This window comes from Lepus europaeus, chromosome 15 (assembly GCF_033115175.1).
Source record: "Lepus europaeus isolate LE1 chromosome 15, mLepTim1.pri, whole genome shotgun sequence".
Taxonomy (NCBI): domain Eukaryota; kingdom Metazoa; phylum Chordata; class Mammalia; order Lagomorpha; family Leporidae; genus Lepus; species Lepus europaeus.
The window spans coordinates 48,129,034-48,153,443 of record NC_084841.1 but is presented as its reverse complement, the minus strand read 5'-3'; the positions used below and the strand labels follow the sequence as shown (position 1 = coordinate 48,153,443).

The following is a 24,410-nucleotide window of genomic DNA, read 5'->3' as shown; positions in this document are numbered from 1 at the left end:
TGAGCTTGTTCATTCTCCAAATGCCTGCAATAGCCAGGGCTGGGTGAGACTGAAGCCACAAGCCTAGAACTCCCTCTGGGCTTCTCGTGTGGGTGTCAGGGACCGAAATACTCAAGCCATCTCCTGTTGCTTCCCAGGGTGTGCATTATCAGAAACCTTTCTCAGAAGTGGAATAGCTGGAGGCCAAACCAGACACTCCAATATGAAGTGCAGGTGTTCCAAGTGGCCACTCAACAACTGTGCCAAACACCCACTCTGAAGGGTGTTTTAAAATACCACATGTATTTCTTTCATGAGGGTTAGCAGCTATCTCTGGGTAGTAGAACTATGTGTCAATTTTATTTACTTATCTATGTCTATCTGTTTTTAAAAATCACATCACATGTGTTTCTTTTATAATTTTAAAGTTTTAGAAATAGAAAGATGATTAAAATTTTTGAAACACACAAAAACTCAAAGCTGCAGTGAAGTTTAGATATCTTGAAGTTATTGGCTAATTTCAAAGTTGAGGAAACTAAGACCTGGAGGTATGACATTCCCAAGGTCAGGGTTAATAAATGTCGGAAAAGATTAGAATTTATGTCTTCTGATAATGATTAGTATTCTACTATTTCACTTTTGAAGTTTTGTGGTTAAATTGCACATACTTATCTTCATCACCACTTTATCTTTTAGAAAAAAGTGACAGAGGGAGTGACAGAGGGAGAAAGGGAGAGAGAGAGGGAGAGGGAGGAGAAGAAAAAGAGAGAGAGAGAGAGAGAGGGAGAGAGAATCTTCCATCTGCTGGTTCACTCCCAAATGTTTGCCACAACCAGGTGTGAGCCAGGCCAAAGGCAGGAGCCAGGAAATACATCCTGGTTGCCCACCTGGGAGGCAGGAGCCCAAGTACTTGGGCCTTCTTCCAATGCGTTATTATCATGGAGCTGGATTGTAGGTAAGCGCCAGACTCGAATATTGGGTGCCAGCATTGCATGCAGTGGCTTAACCCACTGCATCACAATGCTGGCCCTACCATCACCACTTTGTAAACTGGAAATCACATGTCTACCAAATTCAGTAGGATAAAGTCTACCTCTTGGCACCTATCGCAATTGAAATTATATTCCAATTTATAGTTATTTTAGCTAAGACACACTGTTTTATGGTTGGCATCTTTCTCAGTATCTCACTAAGAAAGGTCTCAATGGTTTTGCCCCTGAAGATTGCCAATAATGTTTTTAGTATTTCATAAATAGAGACACTTCAGTCTGGAAGAGGATGGAGAGTGACTATTCTGCATGTCCTTCTTATTTTTTATTTTGAGCTTTTCAACAGATAGAATTATACAGAGAACATAAACATTTCTTTAGAGGTCATCCTTCTCTAAAGATTTATGATACTTTTCATAGAATTCAGTATTTAATTTAAATACCATTACTTCATTGCTTTTCAAAACAAAAGTAAACTCTATTTTAATTTGAGAACCAAGTAGACTTGAGTAGAGATTTTGACTGGAGCTACTTGGAGGGACAAAACCTTTGCAATATAACTCTTGCTGTTCACTATGTCAAATGCAGGAACCCATGAGATTCAGAAAATCAATGCCCTAACTTAAAAGACAAATAGGTGTAGATGATGGTGAATATTTATATGTATGATAATGTTTTTATATGAGAATTTTTTCAGAATTCTACTTCCATTTTTATCTATGAATCAACTTTGCATTTTCTTAGGAGTATTTCTATTGAAAATCTGAGTAATACTGCATCAGAGAAAGGAATGACAAAGTTCTGGAGGTGGTCAAAGACAGGGAGGGGGTGGGCCTTGGAAAGAGCTTTGCAGCAAAGATGAGAGGAGAGAGGCAGGGAGAAGGCAGGGAAGGCCCACTCATCCAAAGTTCTATTAATTTGAAGTCTTGGGAGAGTAGAGAAGGCATGTAGATATTGAATAAGGAAACCTGATTTAAGGTCTGGCACTATTGTAGACTAGCTAGGGAGTTTCAGAGCACATTTTGTGTCCTAGTCAGTCTCTGTTTCATTTTTGTACAACAGAGTGGAGAATAGAACTTAGCAGCTAACACTTAATGTGCATGAAGTGGTCTGTTATTGAGAAATAGCCCATCACAAATAATGCTGGTGGTTGTTACAGGTGTTAGAGGATTTAATCTTATAATACTTTTAATATAGCATAACACTTCAAATTTTTCCCCTCACACATTTTTTCCTGTCATTGTCTAGTAGGGCAATGTTTTTATGTTGAGATTTATATGTGTGTGAAAACCCTATCAGATATAACAGGAGAGTTGCTTTTCTCTCTTCAGCTTGGTGAAGTATTGATCTCCAAGAGACATTAGGAATTATTTCTTCCCATCCTAGTTCAGTTTTACTTTGCTTACCCTGAGAAGATCTGAATCCATGATCAAGAGCCAAGAATTTCAAGTGTATTCTTGGCTTTGACCCTAATCCTGGCCTTGGGGAACTTACTGCCGTTCACTGGTTTTCTGATTGCTGGAGAAGTGGTGGTCACACGTAATTACTTCATGTGGAAAATTCCACAGCTGCAGAATTTTAAAATGGCTTAATTAATACTAAAGCTGTAAGAGGATTTCTTAGGATTCTTAAATATGAAATGCCCAGTTTTGAAATGATGTTATGGTAGGAGAAAAGAAAAAGTTTTAATGCTTAGAAACCAACTTTCCTAATGTTTGGGTGGTGATAATGATTTTTCACACTCGTGATTATTTTTAAGGAGATGGAGTGTGGCTCAAATCGCTGCCACTCTGAACCTTCAGTACTTTGAAAAATACTTGAGGCATGTGTTTGCTTTTCTTTCTAGCTTCTTCATTTTATTGGTGCTTAGGATCTTAAAGGGTGCACTCTTTGAGAGCTAGTACATGCTACTTAAGGGAACACTCTCTTACAAGTAGTTGATGGAAAAGCTCATTAATATTCTATATATGTAATTGCTTCTCAGCCTTTTGGCTAAGATCAAGTGTAATATTCTATATATGTAGCATTGTACTTTCCCTGTTCTCTGTCTCTCTCTCTCTCTCTCTCTCTCTCGTGGAAGTTCTTAGAAAAGAATTATTAAGCTAGTGATAAGTCAGAACGTTAATAATCCTTGGGGTATAGACTCTCAGATGGTCTGGCTTTCCATCTCTGCTTTAATCTTGGCTCTGCCCATAGCACTTAAGCCAATGCTGATGCTAAATAGAAGGTATATGAGACACGCTCTCCCATTAGACTTTTGTGTATGGGGAAAACAAAGTGCACTTATCCCCTAGCCTAATGTAATTGGTGGGATCACAGACTGAGTTAAAATTAACTTTAAATGTCATTGAGCAGTCCCCTCCTTAACTCCCCTGATCCAGTCATCATCAGCATTTCACTTAGAGGCCTCCCATCCAGAGAAGCCTACTATGTCATGTGAAGTGGACGTCCTCTTCAGAAAGCTGTGATGCTGCTGAGAGAGAAGGCAAAAAGAGTGAACAGTGCCAGAGTCATGAACGTCATGCAAAAGACCTTGGGTTTTACTTACTCAATAAGGAAGAACTAATTTAAGCAGGGAACTGATCCAAGTTCATCTTTACTTTCAGAAAGTGAATTTCCTGGGGTTAGTGTTGCAACCTAGGGGGTAAAGCTGCTGTCTGCAGTGCCAGCATCCCATGTGGGTGCCAGTTCAGTCCCTGACTGTTCCACTTCCAATCCAGTTCCCTGCTAATGTGCCTGGGAAAGCAGTAGAAGATGGCTCAAGTGCTTGGGCCTCTCCACCCACATGAGAGATCCAGAAGAAGCTCCCAGATCCCATCTGGTCCAGCCTTGGCTGTTGCAGCCATTTGAGGAGTGAACCAGCAAATGGAAGATCTTTCTCTCTCCCTCTCTCCCTCCTCTGTCTCTGTCTGTCTCTCTTTTTCTCATTCTCTTTGTAACTCTGCCTTTCAGACATATAAAATAAATATTTTTTAAAAATCGGATTTGCCAATTTTATGGAAGAAACTATAGTGGAATAGATGAGGCAGAAGCAGGGAAACCACATACAGGACTGTTAGGGAAGCTGAGTGGGGAACGCTGCAGCCCTGAATACAGGGAAGGGACTTTGGTCACACACCAAAACCCTGCTTCTTAACTCTAACCATTCCTAATTATCACCTTGGCAGCTTTAAAATGAAAATGGGCTCAGAAGTGATGGTTTAAGATATGTTTACAATATGGAATGATTGAATTAAGCCTGTTAACTTATCTATCACTTTAGATACTTATGACTATTTGTGTAGAGAACAAATTATCTTCCTATCCATTCTGAAATATGCAATACACTATTTTTAATGATAGTTACCATGCTATGCAATAAATCAGAAAATGTATCCCTCGTATCCCTGTACCCTTTAACCCTATCCCTGCCCTCCCAGCCTCCAGTAACTGCCTCTGCTCTGCCTCTGTGGGTTTGATTGCTTTAGATTCCACGTGTGAGTGGAACATGCAATAGTCATCTTTCTGTGCCTGGCTTATTTCACTTAGCATAATGTCTCCAAGGTCATTCCTGTTGTCTCAGGTTACAGGATTTCCTTTTTTTTCTCGAGGGCTGAATAATATACACGTCACATTTTCTCTACCCATTTGTCTGTTGATGGGCATTTTGTTTCCATATCTTGGCTCTTGTGGATAGTGATGTGGTCAACATGAGACTGCAGGTATTTCTTCCACAAACTGATTTCATTTTCTTTTAAAATAGACCCAGAAATGTAGTCGCTTAGTCATTGCAATTCCTTGTTTAGCTTTTTGTGGGTCTCTATACAGTTTTTCTTTCTTTTTTAAAAAAGATTTTATTTATTTATTTGAAAGAGAGAGAGAGATCTTACATTCACTGGTTCACTCTCCAAATGGCTACAATGGCCAGGGCTGGGCCAGGTTGACGCAGGAATCAATAGCTTCTTCTGGAACTCCCATGTGAGCGCAGGGACCAAGCACTTAGACCATTTTCTACTGCTTTCGCAGGAATGTTAGCACAGAGTTGGATAAGAAGTGGAGCAGCCAGGACTCAAGACAGCACTAATATAGGTTGCTGGCATTGCAGGTGGCTCCTTAACCTACTGTGCCACAAGCAACTTACATTCTCAGTAGGAATGTACAAGGGTTTCCTTTTCTCTACATCCTCATCAGCACTTGTTATCTTTGGCCTTTTTGATATCTGTTCTTACATGTGTGAGGGGATATTTCATTGTGGTTTTAAAGAGCATTTCCTGGTGATTAGTGGCATTGAGCATTGTTTCATGCATCTATTGACCATTTGTCTTCTTTTGAGAAATGTCTATTCAGGTTCTTCGCCCATTTTTTAACAGGAGGCTTTTTTTGTTGTCATTTTAAATAGGGATGCCTGGAATTGTGATTAAGATGGACCAGGGTAATTTCTTTCTGTTTGACTTTTAAATATTACAGAGGGGATTTTTCAGTGCCAACGGAATTGAGATCTGCTGTAGTAACAGCAGCAATGTCCTGAGCACTTAGGTTCCTTGCATATAAGTCATTCAGTTCTCTATGAAGTACATGCAGTTTTATGCCCAGGTCACAGATGAAGAAACTAAGCAGAGAGAAGTGAAGTCCAGGGTCATGAAACAGACCAGGGGCAGAGCCGGAACCAGAATGCAGACCATCTGGCTCCAGAGTGCTGTTGAAACAAGATTTTTAAACTTTGATATTTTGTTTGACTCTTTGAAAATAACATTCAATCAAATTAGGCAACTTTTCTCATAATAATTTATTATCTATAGAACTTGAAATCCATGCACAGGATCTTAAGAAAAGGTGTGTGCTAAAACTGCTAAATTACAGGAAAATGATTTATTTTAAAATTATTTTCTTCTGCTTCCTGAGCCAGCCCAGTATGCCTTTCCTGTCTTGCTTTCTTTCTTCTGCTACCAGAGGGAGAACAGAAAGATGATGTCATTTGAGTTTCCCCCCCTGCTGAGTCAGTGAATAAAATAAATCTCTAATTCAGGAATTCCTTTACTGAACTTAAAAATACACTAGTTTTTAACCATATATGTGATGACTGCTAATAAAAGAACCATTTGAAATTACTCATAAAAAAAAAGCATTGTATTGTTACCATGCGAAGGCAGTGATGTTAACATTCTTCCAGAATTCTCCTTTTGGTACAGGTTTCATTCATTCTTATTTCTTTAGGAATAAAAGCTGGACATAGTATAAAGGTTATGATGTTCATGTATTTAAGTTTGTATTACCCACTGATAGAGGCATTCCTGATCTGCTTTAATTCTGTCCCTTGGTCCCTCCCTGTATGACAACTTCTATATACTGAGTGTAATAGTCACTTTTCATTACTAACTTTATAAAGAAAGGAGGTTTGTTTTGGTTCGTGGTTTTAGAGGTTCACAGTCCAAGGTCAGGTGGTCTCCATAGGTTTGGCTTCTTGTGATGGTGTTCTTGCTGACAGAGTCTGGAGGTGGCTTCAAATGATAAGTGGACACATCTCTATCTCTGTCTGTGTAGACTCTTATGCAGCCACCAGGATTTAATTGTGGGAGGCCCCACCCTAATGACTCAATCCAGTCACCTCCCCAAGGCCCCAACTCTGAACAGTATAATTAGATTAAATCCCCTCCTTTCTCTCTTTTAAATATTTATTTATTTATTTGGAAGTCAGTGTTACACAGAGAGAGAAGGAGAGGCAGAGAGAGAGAGAGAGAGAGAGAGAGAGAGGGAGAGAGAGAAAAAAAGAGAGATAGAGAGAGATCTTCCAGCCCCATTTGGCTGCAATGGCCAGAGCTGTGCTGATCCGAAGCCAGGAGCCAGGAGCTTCTTCTGGGTCTCCCACACAAGTGTAGGGGCCCAAGGACTTGGGGCATCTTCTACTGCTTTTCCAGGCCATAGCAGAGAGCTGCTTTGGAAGTGGAGCAGCCGGGACTCAAACCTGCAGCCATATGGGATGCCGGCACTGCAAGCGGCAGCTTTACCTGCTATGCCACAGCACCGGCCCCAATTTCCACTCTATTAAGCACTAACTTAAGACTTCAGGGTTTAAATGTCTGTGTGAGGGGCCAGTGCTGTGGTGCTGCGGATTAAAACCCTGACCTGAAGTGCTGGTGTCCCATATGGGCACCAGTTCTAGTCCCATCCCGGCTGCTCCTCTTCTGATCCAGTTTTCTGCTATGGCCTGGGAAAGCAGTGGAAGATGGCCCAAGTCCTTAGGACCCTGCACCCATGTGGGAGACTCGGAGGAGGCTCCTGTCTCCTGGCTTCGGATTGGCGCAGTTCCGGCCTTTGTGGCCATCTGGGTAAAGAGCCAGTGAATGGAAGACCTCTCCCTGTCTCTACCTCTCTCTGTAACTCTTTCAAATAAATAAAAATAAATCTTTTTAAAAAGTGTCTATGTGAGTTTGGGAACAAAACTGTATTCAACCCATAGCCTTCCTCCCATGGGTGTCCTAAACTCCTGTCCTTTTCATGTACAGCCCAAAAAGCATTCCATCCTCAATAGTTTCAAGTCTTAACTAGTTCAGCATTGGTACAAAAGTCCAAAGTTTCACTTGAGACTCAAAGCAAACTCTTCCTGTGAGCCTGTAAAAATTCAAATTAAACACTTCCCAGATGCAACAGGGCACAGAATATACATTTCCATCCCAAAAGGTAATGGCAGAGAAGTAGAAAGAATTAATCAGACCAAAATGAGAACAAAACCCAGTAAAGCAAAAATTAAATTCTAGAGTTCAAGGGCCACGCTGTGGCATAGCAGCTACCCGTGGTGCTGGCATCCCCTATGGATGCCTGTTTGGGTCCTGGCTGTTCCACTTCCAATCCACCTCCCTCTTAATGCACTTGGGAAAGCAGTGGAAGGTGACTCAAGTGCCTGGGTCCCTGCTACCCACATAGGAGACCCACATGAAGCTCCTAGATTTGGCCTGGCCCAGCCCTGGCTGTTGGGACCATTTGGGGAGTGAACCAACAGATGGAAGAATCATTATCATTTATTCTCTCTCTCTCTCTCTCTCTTTCTCTCTCCCTCTGTAATTCTGCCTTTCAAATAAATTTATAAATCTTGCAAAAAAAAAAAAAAAAAAGAATGCTAGAGTCCCATATGTGTCTCCCAAGGCACACTGTGGCAGGGTTAGGGCTTCCAAGGACTTGAGCATCCCCACCCTATGACTTTGCTGGTCACAGTCCATGCTTCAGTATTCACAGACTGAAATACCACATCTGCAGCTCCACTGGCACTCCCCCTGCCCCCATGTTTCTATTTGGTATTGCTCTTGTAGAGGTCTTCTGCAATAACTCCACTCCCTTGACAGATCTCTCTGCCTGGGCTCCTGGTGTCTGAGACATCCTTTGAAACTTTGAAGGATGTGTCTATGCCTCTGTGGCTCAATTGGTTTCTGTCCACTTAGCTGTTCTCTGAGGCTACACACTGCTTCGGTAGCTTTCCTGGATATACCTTACACATTGCTGGTCACTCTACCTTTTCAAGGTCTCCTTGCAGCATCACGGTCACAGCCCCACCAGGCACCACCCTTTCAGGGGCTCCATGCAGGACCTCCAACCCTGTGATGTCAGCACTTAGCTCTCCATACTCCACCCCTCTTTTCCTAAGCCAGTCTCACTTGCTTTTATTGTTCATCATTTGTGTGATGAGGATCCCCAAACCTACATGTTTGGCCCAGGAGGACCCCCAAACCTACATCTGTGATCCAAACATCTTTCCTTATTCTAGATCCATATATCCAGCTAACTATGGAAGTCTCCATGTGAAGTGTTTATAGGCATTCTAGATGTAAGATGTGCTAAAACATAAGCCATCTCTCTCCTTGACCAGTCTTGATCCTTGTCATGTGTTCCAAGTCTAAATGATGATATAATTGTCTAGGTTAAAAAATATGAATGGGGGTGGATGTTTAGCCTAGTGGTTAAGACATAGGATGTTTGCAACTCATATTGGAGTTCCTGAGTTTGACACTCACCTCCAGCTCCAGACTCCAAGGACTTGCTAATACAGACCCCAGATGGCAGCAGTGATGGCTCAATTAACTGGGGTCCTGCCACCCACATGGGAATACTGGATTGAGTTCTTGGCTCTCAGCTTTGGCCTTGGTTCAACTCTGGCCATCCTAGGCTTTTGGGGAGTGAACTAGTGAGTGGGAGCTCTCTCTCTCTCTCTCTCTCTCTCTGCCTCTTAAATGTATTCTACAAATTCTTTTGTAATCTGAGTGTATTTCTTCTACCTTTCATTCCTTCTGCTTAACCAAATAGTTTAATATTTTCTCCTTTATTATATCTCAAAGTAATCTATTTATATTTCTCATAAATATTTAATCTTTAATGGTTTAATTTATAAATTTATTTTAGTGAATGGCCATAATTCCCAAACTGTGCTCCACAGTGCATTAATTCCATAAGAGATTAAATGGTACTGTACAAAAAAAAATTAGGGTTCCATGACCAGCAAGGTTTGGAGAATGCTGCGTGCCACCATTCCCATCTTGGCATTCTATGATGTATGAAGCACTAAGAAAAGCTACCTGTTTGTTTTACCCAGCATTTCACTAACCTCTCCCTCACTTTCCTGGATAGTCTTTAAATATCTTGCTTCTACTGCATAGTTAAGTCGTTGTTTTCCCTATCAATATTCTTTGAACAATCTCTTCCTTCCCTGCTTGTTTATGGGACTTCCTTAATCATAGGCTGAATTCCTAAATATCCTGGAATTCATTTTAGAGCTTACCATGGATTCTTTGGCTTTATTTATTTCTTAGAGATGGGGAATCTACTTGTGTTTTTGAAGAAAACCTATTTGACTGCAGAACAAAGCATTTTACAAAGCATATACATCCAACTCTCAGCTGTAAGCTAAAATGGAGCCCAAGCGAATCATCATCTGTGGAGTTCTATTAAAGTGGTGTTGGGCAGGAGGTCAAACTTGCAAGGATAGTCAGAGTTTGTTTGGAATTGACCACATCATTATTACTTCAAATGAGCAGTCTGCTGTGGGTATGTTGCCTAGCCATTAAGACGTTGGTTAAGAAGCCTCTGTCTCCTCTCAGAGCGTCTGGGTTCAGTACCCAGCTTTGGCCCCTGATTCTGATTTCCTGCTGTGCAGGCCCTGGGAGACAGTGGTGATGGCTTACGTAGATAAATCCCTGCCATTCATGTGGCACACCTGTACTGAATTCCCAATTCCCAGTTTCGTCCCAGCCCATTCCTGGCTATCACAGGCATTTGTGGAGTGAATCAGGGGATGAGCGCTCACTCTCACTCACTCTACAAAAAAAAAAAAAAAAAAAAAAAGGGAAAGAGCTGCATTCCCTCATTCTTCTTTTCCAGTTGATAAAAGTAGTTGTATTTAGTATCCCAAGGTTAGTCAAGATTCAGTTTTGAATAAGGTGCACCTAAAAACTTGTCTATATTTATTTTCCTTCATATTACTCTGCCTTTAAAAGGCCATGTAGTAAAATTATACCTGAAACTACTTAAAACTAGAGAATTAACTATATTCCACGTTGAGTTGTGATTTTTAATTAATCCAATTCTGCTGGCCTGGAACAATCAGTGACCAGGTGAACTTCTAATCACACAGTTGTAAGACCAATAATTTTTCTTCAAAGATTGGTTTAGACCACATTTTGGGCACCTAGGACCCATATTCTAGATGCTTAGATGATGCTAGTTCCTTTCAATTCTGTGATACAGTGACTGTGAAAGTATGCTGGTTTTCTTGGGGAAAGAAGAAAATTAAGAAGCAACAGTGGCCGGCGCCTTGGCTCACTAGGCTAATCCTCCACCTGTGGCGCTGGCACCCCGGGTTCTAGTCCCTGTCGGGGCGCCGGATTCTGTCCCGGTTGCCACTCTTCCAGGCCAGCTCTCTGCTGTGGCCCGGGAGTGCAGTGGAAGATGGCCCAAGTCCTTGGGCCCTGCACCCTATGGGAGACCAGGAGAAGCACCTGGCTCCTGGCTTCGGATCATCGCGGTGCGCCAGCCGCAGCAGCCATTTGGGGGGTGAACCAATGGAAAAGGAAGACCTTTCTCTCTGTCTCTCTCACTGTCCACTCTGCCTATCAAAAAAAAAAAAAAAAGAATATCTAGATAGAAAAATGTTTAAATGTTAATGGTGAATATAGATGAATGGGGGAACACTGTTGGGTGTCATCTTCTCCAGGTCCACTTTGCATCCAGTGTTGGGTGTGGGAGAATGACCACAAGGGCTGTACTCTTGGGGTTGCTCTTGTGTCCTCTGCTTTATGGTTGGGTTCAGCAAATGGAGAGCCCAGGATGCGAAACAGAGGGAGGTGGAGGGAGTTAGAGTATCTCTTCCTTTGGTCCCTTACTTGCAGAATTGTCTTGGGGCTGGCTGAAATCTCGTAACTGATAGTCACAGTTAGTCTGTTTGGGCAGCTAAAGCACATTTGATATAATGTCATATAAACCACAAAAATCTTTTTCTCGTAATTCTGGAGGCTGGGAGTCTGAGATTTGGGGCCAGCATGATTGGGTTCTAGAGAGGGCCATCTTGTGGTTGCAGGCTGACAACTAATCAAATCTTCAGATGGTAGGAAAAGTGCAGGCAAGGTCTCTTTTATAAAAGCACTAATCCCATTTGTGAGAGCTCCACCCTCATGGCATAATTATTTCCCGAAAGCTCCACCTCTTAATATCATCACACTGGGGTTGGGATTTCAACATGAATCTTAAGAGGACACAAACATTCAGTCTAAAACACAGTTGCTCTCCGGGGAAGGTTCCTCCATGTGACTGTTTCCTTCTAGGTTCTAGTAACTACTGGTTTTTTTTTTTTTTTTTTCCTTCCTTTAAAGATTTATTTATTTATTTAGAAGGCAAAGAGACAGAGAGGGAGAGACAGAAATAGTGTTCCTATGTTCTAGCTCACTCTGCAAGTGGCTGAAACAGCCAAGTAAGGGTCAGGGCAAAGCCAGGAGCTAGGAATTCCATCCTTGTCTCCCATGTGGGTGGCAGAGGCTCAAATACAGAAACCATCCTCTGCTGCCTTCCCAGACACATCATCGGGGAGCTGGATCAGAAGCATAACAGCCAGGACATGAGCCCATCCTCCAAGATGGGATATGGACTGAGCTGAACCACTGTGTTACAATGCTGGCCCCGGTCCTTCTTTGAAGTGTAAGGATGATGACTTCCCCACTGCTTCTAACCCAGGGGTGCTTCACTATCCACAGTGATTTTCCTCACCCCTTCTAAAGATACTCATGGGCTCCTGTCAACATTAGGACCTAGATGCTCTCCTAAAGCAATGCTGGTTGCTGTCAGTTATCTCTTGGCTAAGTAGGTGCACTTACATATTGTTTTTTCCTAGATCCAAGAGTTGAAGATTGGCTCCTCATGTCCTCGCCTTTGCCACAAACCATCATCCTGGGACTTTATGTCTATTTTGTCACGTCTCTGGGACCAAAGCTCATGGAGAATCGAAAGCCCTTTGAACTCAAGAAAATGATGATAACATACAATTTTTTCTTAGTGCTCTTTTCTGTGTATATGTGTTATGAGGCAAGTGTCTTCATTTCTATGGGATAATTTTATCTGAGTCTTCCTGTTTATCTGTCATTGTGTTTGTTGTTCTGACTGTAGGATGATCCTTTGAGAATTAAAGCCTTTTAGAAATTGAGTTCACTAGAGTGAAGATTTACCAGAAAATTGTTGTACATTCGCCAAGTAATAGTCTTTAGAGAATCTCAGTATAATCTACCTTGCAGGTAGTGAGAAAATTTAATATCTAGTCTGGGGATTTGCACATAGCTAGCCTTAACAGATGATTGAATATTAGTTTGAGGAAACTCATACTTGGAGAAATTAAGTAACTTATCCAAAGTAACATGGCTGGTAAGTGGAGGACTGATATTTGAACCCACATTGTTTTGACATCAGAGCTCATGCTGACCCTGTAATGGGTTATCATCAAAGGGAGAACTTAGTGGTTTCTGCGTGCTCTGATAAGCTATAGAATGGTGACCAGGTTTGCTTTGGTTTAGTTAGGTTTTGGGGAGACAGAGAATATAAAACAGTAGGTGAGGAAGCCTGTCCATGAATTGTTGTTAAGAGATATGGGACTTGGGGCTGGCGTTGTGGCACAGTGAGTTAAGCTGCTGCCTCCAATAGGCACTGGTTCAAGTCCTGGCTGCTCATTTCCAGTCCAGGTCTCTGCTAATGTACCTGAGAAAGCAGCAGAAGATGTCCCAAGGGCTTGGGATGCTGCCACCCACATGGGAGATTCAGGTAGAGTTTCTGGCTCCGTGGCTTCAGCCTTGCCCAGCCCTGGCCGTTGGCAGCCATCTGGGGAATGAATCAATGGATGGAAAAATCTCTCTCTCTCTCTCTCTCTCTCTCTCTCTCTCTCCCTCTGTCTCTCTGTCTATGTGACTCTGCCTTTCAAATAAGTAAACAAATATTTAAAGAGAGAGAGAGAGAGAGAGAGAGAGAGAGAGAGAGAGAGATGGGGCTTTTCCAGTACCAAAAACAGATTTATGGATCTTCCTCCCCTCCCTCTACCCCCTGACCCTGCACTGTTCATGTGTCTCAGCTGCCCTTGCATATCTTCTTTTCTGGGATCCCTGATTCTCTCCCAGCTGTGGTTGGCCTCCTCATCCTTCTTAATTCTGGTAAGCAGAGCTTATGCTTAGTCCCAGCTGGGGCTCTCGGGCCCAGCGTGGGCTCTGTTGACAACAGAGCCTGTCCACTGACATCCTGACAACTCGATTCCTGCTGCAAGTCCACCTGATCCAACCACCTCACCTCTACTCTGTCCTCATCTCTCACAGGCCTCCCTAAGTCTGGACTTGTTCTTTAGCTTTCCATTTCTTCTCCTTTATTCCCAAAATTGACTCTCAGGCTCCTCGTACTGTTGCTTCTGGAGTGAGAGCGACTGAAATGGAAAGGGTCATAGAAGGAAAGGGAGCAGAGAAGGTAGCTGCCGGGAGCATGTCCTCAGAGAAAGGGTATAGTGTGTTATGGGACACACCTGGAAGCCAGACACTCAGGGACTGGTCGATCTCCATTCTGCTACTACCTAGCTGCCAGATCCTTAGAAGTCACTTAACTACATTGGGCCTTGGTTCTCTCATTTTACAAATAAAGCCAAAATTGAACCAGATAGTCTCCCAGGTCCTTTTACACTCTGGTGGTCTTAGGTTATGTGTCAGTTTTGGTTCTTAGGTTGTCAATTACAACATAAAAGAAGGTTTAAAAACCTCTAACTCTGAGAGTTTCTATCTTCCATTCAATATAATACTTGTGTTACTTAGATGCTATGTTCAGTGCTTACTGCCTGCCAAGTATGAATTATTACGTTTTCGTATTGCTAGCCTGGAATATAGACATATATGTCAAAAGCATCACAGGTAGTTGGAATTTTTTTTTTTTTTTTGACAGGCAGAGTGGACAGTGAGAGAGAGAGACAGAGAGAAAGGTCTTCCTTTTGCTATTGGTTCACCCTCCCAATGGCCACTGTGTCCGGTGCACTGCGGCCGGCGCACCGCGCTGATCTGAAGCCAGGAGCCAGGTGCTTCTCCTGGTCTCCCATGGGGTGCAGGGCCCAAGCACTTGGGCCATCCTCCACTGCACTCCCGGGCCACAGCAGAGAGCTGGCCTGGAACAGGGGCAACCGGGATAGAATCCGGCGCCCCAACTGGGACTAGAACCTGGTGTGCCGGCGCTGCAAGGCAGAGGATTAGCCTGTTGAGCTGCAGCGCCAGCCTTGGAATGTTCTTAAGTGGAGTATCAGGAAAGCATTAAGCTCCACCCTCTGTTGACACAGCCCTTGTGCAGCCAAGCAGCATGCTGCCTGCTAAAGGCACATCCACGCACAGGGCTTGCTGTGTGGAGCATGACTCATTGAGTATACAGGGCAGACACCACCACCAGAGATGCTGAGCCCAATATGAGCAGGTTGAAAGGGAAGCACAAGAAACTCAGGTGTCTGCTTTACAGAGGTTGACTGGGCTAGTTCCTTGGCACCAAACCCTGGTGAAGAGACACCCCACAGGAGGCCACATCCCACAGCTTCTCCTGTTCAACATAGCGCTTGTTTGGGGTAGGGTATGGTGGAGACTCAGTCGTCTCAGTCTAAGTAAACAGTTCCTGGACTTAGAGTGTTTTTCACATCAGTCAGAAGTGAGCCTGAGCGCAAGAGAGATGCAGACACTCGTTGACAGAGCGCAATTTTTGTAAAACAGAATTAGCTCTTTCAGTGTGCACTCCCTTGTTCCCTTGGGGGAAATCTGCTGACTTGTTTTGTGAGATACCTTTCTCATCTCTGAGATGTGTATCCTATATTTTTCTGAGTCTCAATTTTTCAAGATTTCCTAATTCACCAAGTAAACAGTGTGAGCGACAGAGAGAAAGAGAGAGAGAATTGAGAGCACCCATCCACTAACCAAATGCCCTCAGTGGCTGGGCTGGGCAGGATGATGCTGGGAGCCAAGAACACAAAATCCAGGTTTCCCATGTGGGTGGCAGAGACCCAACCTCCAGCCTCCCAGGGTGTGTACCAGCCAAAAGCTGGAATTGTAAGTGGAGCCAGGACTCAAAGTGAGACACTCTGATATGGAATACAAGTGTCTTCATCACCAGGACAAACACCTACACCAACTGTGTATGTGTGTGTGTGTGTGTGTGTGTGTTTAAAGATTTATTTATTTATTTGAAGGGCAGAGTTACAGAGAAGCAGAAGCAGAGATGTCTTCCATCCGCTGGTTCACTCTGCAATTGGCCGCAGTGGCTGGAGCTGTGCCGATCCGAAGCCAGGAGCCAGGAGCCAGGAGCTTCTTCCGGGTCTCCTGCATGGGTCATCTTCCACTGCTTTCCTAGGCCATAGCAGAGAGCTGAATCAGAAGTGGAGCACCCAGGACTCGAACCGGCGCCCATATTGGGATGCCAGCACCACAGGTGGCAGCTTTACCCACTAGGGAACAGTGCTGGCCCCAAAAGTGTGTTTTTAAATACTATAGTCTAATAATTGTTCCTTTCTTTAGTTTATTTATTTTTTTTAGATTTATTTATTTATTTGAAAGGCAGGGATAAAAAGAAGGAGAGAGAGAGAGATCTACCATCTGCTAGTTCACTCCCCAAATATCCACAACAGCCGGGGCTGAGCCAGGCCGAAGCCAGGATCCAGGAGTTTCTTCCAGGTCTCCCACATGAGTGCAGAGGCCCAACCACTTGAACCATCTTCCTCTGCTTTCCCAGGCACATCAGCAGGGAGCTGGATTGGAAGTAGAGCAGCTGGGACTCGAAGCAGTGCCCATATGGGATGCTGGCACTGCAGGTGGAGGCTTAACCTACACCACAGTGCCAGCCCCCCTTTAGTTTCTTTTCTTTGCATCATTAAAATATTACTCTGATAGTGCAGCATAAGCCTTTGTTCTTAGAATTAATTGTAAAGTTATAATTTTAGCTTTAAAAGTAATTCAGAATAGAAATTTAAAGTTTACTTCAATGGCAGAAAATGATATAACCATTATTCTAAGAAAGTGTTCCAGGGATATGCTGACACTAATAAGAGTAAGAAGTCAGAAAAAGGGGAGAACGTATCATACTGTCAGTGCCCTAAATTAAGCCAACCATTTAATATATGTATTGATTTAAAATTAAAGCACTTGGCTTTTCATTTTCAGATACTGTTTTAACAGAAGACTTTCTCACCATCAACTGGAAGAATGTCAGTATAAGCTGAATTAGAGTTCAGACTTATCAACAATAGGCTTTTTCTTCTTACACCAGGCAAAGGTCACTTTGTGGGTGTGTTGGAATTAAGGCCTGCCAGATTGCACTTTTATTGTTAACAAGAGCATTTTTCTTGCTTACTTTTCTTATGAATCCAGAGCAACACTAATATCTAAGTTATATATGTGGCCGCTCTTGATTTTAAATGAGAAAAGTGTAGTAGAGCATGCGCTGCTATTCACATTATCCCTATTATAATGAACAGGAAAAGCCCAGTTGCTGCAGCTACTTTATGCGTACATTAAAGAATTTTGGTTTGCCCATTTATTTGTTGACAGATGAGACATCACCAGAAACACTGATTCAGGGCCAGCTCTGAGAGCACACGAACACATGTACTCACATGGAGAGATGTTTAAGCAAAACATTCCCAGTGTTTTGTTCCTCACTGTATTAGGATTTCATTCCAAGAAACAGGCATTTTAGTCAGAACACAGTTAGAGGGATAATACATGAGCTTGCAGTTTTGCAAATCCTTGATATCAAGCATGTTTGTAGTTTGTAATTGTTCCAGCTGCTTTTGCACCAGCTGCTGGCTCAGCGGATAACGTAATGAACGGACACAGTCAAAACTACCTTTGTTGTAGCTGTTGAACAAATGCTTCCTTCTTTAATGTGCATCTGCTCTCTTGCAGTTTGTGATGTCTGGCTGGGGTACAGGTTACTCACTTCGATGTGAAATTGTTGACTATTCGCAGTCACCCACAGCTTTGAGGGTAAGTTTCCCTTTGGAACAGCTTGTACCTCAAAATCAGTACCAAAACTTTGTCAAATGTAAACTCAGGGTAGTAAATGACTCAAGTATCAGATTACATGAGTTGGTGCAAAAAGCTAAAAATTAAAGGAAAGAACTAAAGAATATCAGATGGGTAGTTTTCTGTAAAGTGAAAGTTAGTGCGTATCTTTTTTTAATTTCTTGGATTTAAAAATAAATTCATATTTGATTCCCCAAGAAAGGAAGACAGAATTGCCGTGAGATTCACCAGTTCCACTCTGAGTGTATACCTGAAAGAATTGAAAGCAGGAACTCAAAGACATATTTATATACTCATGTTCACAACAGCATTATTCACAATAGCCAAAAGGTGGGAGCAACCCAAGTATCTAGGCATGGATGAACAGATAAATAAAACGTGGTATGTACATAGAAGTGAATATTAACCAGTCTTTAAAAGGAAGAAAATTCTGACTCATGCCACAATGCGGATGAACCTTGGGGACATTATGCCAAGTGAAATTATCTAGTCACAAAAGGACAAACACTACAGGATTCAGCTTATATGAGGTACCTGGAGTAGTGAAAAATCACAGGGACAGGAAGCAGCGTGGTAGTTGAGGGTAGGGAGAAGGGAAAATTGGGATTTGGTGTCTAATGGATACAGAGTTTCAGTTTTGCAATATGAATAGTTTTTTGGAGGAATGGTGGTGATAGTTATATGGCAGTGTGAATATACCTTATACCACCAAACTGTATGCTTAAAAATGGGTAAGATGGTAAATTTTATGCTGATTTAAAAAATGCTTTTCCATGCAGAAAATAAAATGAACTCATATTTATGTGTGTTTCTGCAGATGGCACGCACCTGCTGGCTTTATTACTTCTCCAAGTTTATTGAGCTATTAGATACTGTGAGTATGTGGTCACCACATTTGGTATATGTTTGATGTTTCAATGAAAGCAATAAACTGCTGTAGTTCAGTTGCCTGATAACTTCGGTTATCTCTTGTCCTCAGGCAGAGCTAGTGTTATCTTTTCAGCTTTTTATTATTGTAAGTTTTAGAGAACATTTGGGATAATTTTTTTTAATATTTAACAAGCTCCAAAGGTTTTTCTTAAATAGGTACTATCTGATAAAGATAAGCATGTAACTGTCAAGTAGAACACAAACTGCATCTTTATGTATATGATGGCAGTTATTTTAGGAAGTAAGTTCAGGAAATAAACAAATCTGACCATTGGTTCCTCACACCAAGCACTATGTAATCCATGCTCCTTTAAGAGGATAAATACTTCATGAACTTACCCTAGGATGTTAAGTTACCTGGAGTCTTAGGGATTTGGGGACACCAGAACTGTCTGCATCTGCCTTTCTGAACTCTGTGCTTCCTGGGCCCTGGCTCTCCCCGCTCCAGACCCTGGTGAGATCTGATTCTGAACTTGGATGACTGTGTCCTGGAGAAGCAAGTGCTGTGGCTTAGGGTCTGTAATGCGAGGAGAAAGCCTTGAGATGTTGGTTCCAGGATAGCTTCCTAAAAGTAGATATTTATGCTATCTCTGTGGCAAATGGGTGCAGTTCTGACTGTGAGACTGACAGGGTGTATTCTCCTTGGAAAATGCACCGCTGTGCTTGTATCTCTTGCAGAAAATCTCCATGGGTTCACCTCAGTTGAACATCCCATAATGTTAGAATTGGAAGTGCACAGAGGAGCACATAGCGCCTGGAGGGCTTATGTAAACACACATGCCTGGGCCTGCACCCCAGAGTTCTTGATTCATTAGGTCTGAGATGGGGCTTAAGAATTTGTATCTCTAACGTGATCTCAGAGAGTGTTGATGCTGTTGGTCAAGAGCCCTGCCAGTTTGGTGTTCAGCCCTCATGGTGCAGTAGAATTAATTGCATGGGACTCTGGAAGAATAACCTAGGCTCTACCTTCAGATTTAGTGCCAAATGGTCTGGACTGGAGCCCAGATATGGCTATTTTTAAAAAGCTTCTCAGACATTGTCATATGTATCCAAGATTGAGAGTCGCTGATCTAGTCCAGAGTCATCACTGTGAAGAAAACGAAAGCCACGATGTTCAGTGATTTGCCCAGGAGAATGAGGACGAGGACCCAGGATGCTCGTCTATGGCTTTTCTGTTGCACCGTGCTGCCTTCTTCCATGTGCATAGTGCATAAGCAAATACATTGTGGCATCACTGTTTCTGCTTTGCATGTTCTCAGTTGCAGCTTCCATGAGGAAACTGTTGCTGCCTCTGTATGCTTCCCTAAACTGCATTTCTTATTTCTTAGATAACTCCTGTCAATACTTTTCTGCCTGCTTTTTGGTATAGCCCTGTATTTAATTCTTAACTTAGCCATATTCTGAGTTTTGCTTTTTTGGAATATTTTCCCCACTTCTTGGATTCTGCCCTTTCATCTGTAGAGTTCCTACAAACCACTGAGTACCTTCAATCTGTGTGGTGCCTTTGTTGTACTTCTTTTCTCCTATGGAACTTTGTGTTCTTTCCCATCCTTTTTTCTCAATTTAATTCTTCAAGTTTTTTCCTCTTCGTCATTCTTTAATAAAATTTGCTGACTTTTTTGCTTTGTTGCATATCCTCTCTGTTTGCCTACTCCCTTACCCAAATTGGTAGGATATATTAGAAACCAGTATAGCATACGTTCAGTCCTAAGAATTAAGATTCCTCTGCTTTCTCATGTAGTTCAAAATCCAGTGGGATTTTTTTTACACCAATAGCATTTCTTTCAGTTTGTCTTGGCCATACTCTTTACATTATACCTTTGGTTTTAACTCTGCCTAGAATTTCCTTTCACCTTTTAATTGGCTCTTCCATGACTAGACATCACACCTAAGTTCCTTCATACAAGTTAGTTTTTCTGCTACCCCTTAAAAATCAGCGGCTTCTATAAGCATTCTATCAAGCAACTCTGTCAAAAGAAATCGTTATGTGAAATAGCTTGCACTAAGGCAGTATTTTTGTAATGCTTGATAAATTATTGCATGATTTTATGTGAACTTGATTTTCTTTAAATTATTTCAGATCTTTTTTGTTCTGCGTAAGAAAAATAGCCAAGTGACTTTCCTTCATGTCTTCCATCATACCATTATGCCATGGACCTGGTGGTTCGGAGTAAAGTTTGCCGCAGGTAGCCGAGGGAGAGCCGGGATCACGTGTTGCAAACAATAACATTTCTGTGTGCTACAGACAAAAACTTGTCCTTAAACGTGGTTTGTAAGAAACTCCAAAAATCAAAGCATCACTTTGGTTACACTTCTGACTTTCATGAATCATGACCTGAAATGTGAATGTGGGCCTCCTGGATTCCCCCCTCCCTTGATGCACTTGACTTCTGAACACAGTCTTCCGCATATATTCCCTGCTGGGTTTGGATTTTATTCTTTTTCCCTAGGGCTCTATGAAACGTCTTTAAGTAAATGACCAATAAACAAATAAGTGAACTGGTAAAAGCCTTGGCTTTATGGGAATGTAGTTGGATGGCTGTTCCTTCTCTGTCCTCAGGAAGGTATACTGTTTGCCTGGAGTTCCTTGTCTGGTCTGCCTTCGCATTTCCTATAACTGACACACACCTCACCCCCTAACAGCTCTTTAAAAATGTTTCAAATTACAGTTACCCCGACTTCCCAAAGTATCCTACCTTATCAAAGGATGTGTGTGTTAAAGGTAGTGTTTTTTAGTTCAAAAATAGTTGAAATCAAAAGTTTGGCAAACAGGCCCTTTTGTGTGTGTTTCGTTTTGGTTTTAGGCTTCTGAACATCTGGAACTGAGGAAAACAGGAAGTCATTTTATCCTAGCATAAAATTTTAAATAAGTAATATCCCCGAGGATGTCTTCTTACCTTAGTGACCTTCATGTTGAGTTTATTTATTTTTGTTTCCAAAGGTTAAGAAGTTTCCATGTAGGCCTGTAGCCCATAGTAGTCAGGGCTCTCACATTCCTCTGCACAGCTGACTTCAGTTCCACCCTCTTGCTCTGCTAGACTCCAGGAAAAGAGGAGGCACACCTCAGGAACTCTTGTTAGAGTTCTAGACTCTCTAGGCATGGGGGAGGGGCTGAAAGCTGCATGTCTCAGAGCCCTGGAGGACAAGGAGAAGCCAGCAGCAAGGAGAGGCCAGAACCTGCAGGAACCACAAGAGCTGAGCAGTTGGGTAAAGGGCTGTCCCTCCCAGGGCCTGTGGGGTATTGGCCTTCCCAGTAGGTAGAATACATCCATATGCCAAATTGGCTTTCCTCTATTGAGACATTTTTTTTTTAACTGTAAGTGCTTCTTACAATAAATGTTAGGATAAAAGTTGAACTGACATATTGATAGCAAGGTGGTTTCAGTTGTATCCATTTCACAAATCAAAGGTATTATGTAATCTGTGTGGCACTTAGCCTTACTTTTCTGTTTCTGTTTTCTCTCAGTTGCATATCATGTCTCTTAGTTCTTTCTACAGTGATAGAAATTGATGCCTTATTTGTGTTGGTGAAAAATTGGAAAATATCTGAACATCCACTACGACAGTGGTTATGATTTCTTGTGTGTAATGCAAATGATATTGAGAGGCATTTAGTTCAACTTTTGTGTTAAGCAAGTTGATTTCCAAGTTATCATAAAATAGATGACTATTTTAAAGGATGCTAGAAAAGGTACTTCCATACTCTTATCATTTATTTCAGTTTCTTCCATGAGAATTAATACTATAAGACTGACAAATAATTATAACAGCAAAAGGATTAGAAGACAATATCCCAAAATACAAACAATATAAAATTCGGAAGTCCTGAAACCAAAAGTGTTTCTCTTCCCTTCTTGTTCTTCTCTATCTTTTCCAGTTTTTCTATACTGAGTATCTTTGAGTCCATCAATCGTCTAGCTTACGTTCCGAAAGCAATGCTTTCAGTAATGAAGGTTTAAAGCTATGATGCGCCTCAGTTTGTAAATGTCACCATGTTTATGGACATCAGTCACTTCATAGCAGATTCCTTGCCCATTCTTACAAAGTGTAAATGATAGAAAAAACAGTGGTTTTGTTGCCTCGTACATTCTGTGTGTCGACATTTCTGTTCCGTCTTGCGTGTGGAGCTGTAGCGCACACTGTGCAGCACGCCTGATACCTTTTCAGTAGCACACACAGCAGCAGCAAGAGCTCTTTCCCTTTGTAGGCTGGAACTGTCTGATTTAAACTGTTCTGTTCAAGAACTGGATCAGGGCTGATCTCTATCTCACATGTCATTTCTTGCATGGCTGTTGTGCTCCTCACTGGGATAATAATCACTTCTTCTTTTGAATGTGATGAAAACACTTCTGTGACAGGTTTTTATATTAATTATGTATATACTCCCTTAGAGAGAAATATGGAGAACTGCGATGAATACCCAGGTGATTCCTTTATTTCTTTTCCAAACCAAAGGACTGAAGTGTGATGGCACCAAGTGTAATTCGTTTGGGCGTGTTTGCTTTCAGATCTGTTGTCATAAAGAAAGCAAGTTTAGAAAATATTTTATTACTAGAACCTTCTGAAGGAAATATAAAAAAGCATTACCAATTAAGATGTAATTGTTCTGTGAACAAACTTATTAAAATAACATCAAAAGATGATTATAACTAAGGAAAATAGCATTACTTTTATTTGATAGCTGATTTTGATCAGTACATCTTACTAAGCCCTCCTAGCTGTGCTTTGTTAAAATTACTTTCCATAGGCTTCTCATTCGAGGGCATTTGTTCAAGTGTCCAAATGGAAAACAGTCAAAATATAAGGCAGGCACCTCAGTGAGGAAGGCTCTGGTGCGGTTCTTTATCAAGGTAAAATGGATTTCCCATGAGACACAAATGGAATTGAGAGGTATTTGACTTATTCCCCTGAAAAGCATCTTGGCTCCTAAATCACGAGAAATAGACAACTATTCTATTTTTAAATTATCTTTAAAAAGGTGTTTTCACACCACTATAATTTATTCAGGTTTCTCTTGGGAACAAAGACTAATACAAATGTAAATAATAAAATCTGGGAGGTTGTACATAAGCTTCGTTAATTCCATTCCTTCTCACATGATTTGTGATAACTAAGGAATCAGATAAAATTTCTTTTATTTATTTTTTATTTTTTATTTAATTTAATTTAATTTTTTTTTATTTAGTGAATATAAATTTCCAAAGTAAAGCTCATGGATTACAAAGGCTTCCCCCTCCCACAACTTCCCCCCCACCCGCAACCCTCCCCCCTCCCACTCGCTCTCCCCTTCCATTCCCATCAAGATTCATTTTCAATTCTCTTTATATATAGAAAATCAGTTTAGTATATATATATAGATTTCAACAGTTTGTCCTCCCATAGCAACACAAAGTGAAAAAATACTGTTGGAGTACTAGTTATAGCATTAAATAACAGTGTACATCACCTTAATGACTGAGATTCTGCAAGATATTTTTTTTAAAAAAAGATTGATTATTTTTCTATGTAATTTCCAATTTAAAACCAAGGGTTTTTTTTTTTCATTTTCAATTATCTTTATATACAGAAGATCGCTTCAGTATATACTAAGCAAAGCTTTCATCAGTTTGTACCCACACATAACCACAAAGTGTAAAAATACTGTTTCAGTACTAGCTATATCATTACTTCACCTTTGACAACCTATTAAGGACAGGTCCCACATGGGACGCAAGTACACAGTGACTCCTGATGTTGATTTAACAATTTAACACTCTTGTTTATGGCATCAGTAATCTCCCTAGGCTCTAGCCATGAGTTGCCGAGGCTATGGAAGCCTTTAGGGTTCGCCGACCTCGATCCTATTCCGACAAGGCCATAGTCCAAGTGGAAGTTCTTTCCTCCCTTCAGAGAAAGTTACCTCCTACTTTGATGGCCCCGTTCTTTCCACTGGGATCACACTCGCTGAGATCCTTCATTTAGGTCTTCTTCTTCTTCATCATCTTTTTTTTTT

At 41.6% G+C, this 24,410-nt stretch overlaps 1 protein-coding gene across 5 annotated transcripts in view; it reads left to right on the top strand.

Moving 5' to 3' along the window:
- Positions 1 to 24,410, top strand: part of ELOVL7 (ELOVL fatty acid elongase 7) — a 106,948-nt gene that overhangs the window by 73,195 nt on the left and 9,343 nt on the right. For 4 of the 5 annotated variants that reach the window (XM_062211724.1, XM_062211723.1, XM_062211726.1 and 1 more), the window contains 4 exons: positions 12,313 to 12,503; positions 17,369 to 17,449; positions 18,306 to 18,362; positions 20,499 to 20,604. In XM_062211724.1, coding sequence (XP_062067708.1) covers positions 12,313 to 12,503; positions 17,369 to 17,449; positions 18,306 to 18,362; positions 20,499 to 20,604 — 435 coding nt within the window. The remainder of the gene's footprint in view (positions 1 to 12,312; positions 12,504 to 17,368; positions 17,450 to 18,305; positions 18,363 to 20,498; positions 20,605 to 24,410) is intronic. The other variant, XM_062211728.1, reaches the window with a different exon arrangement.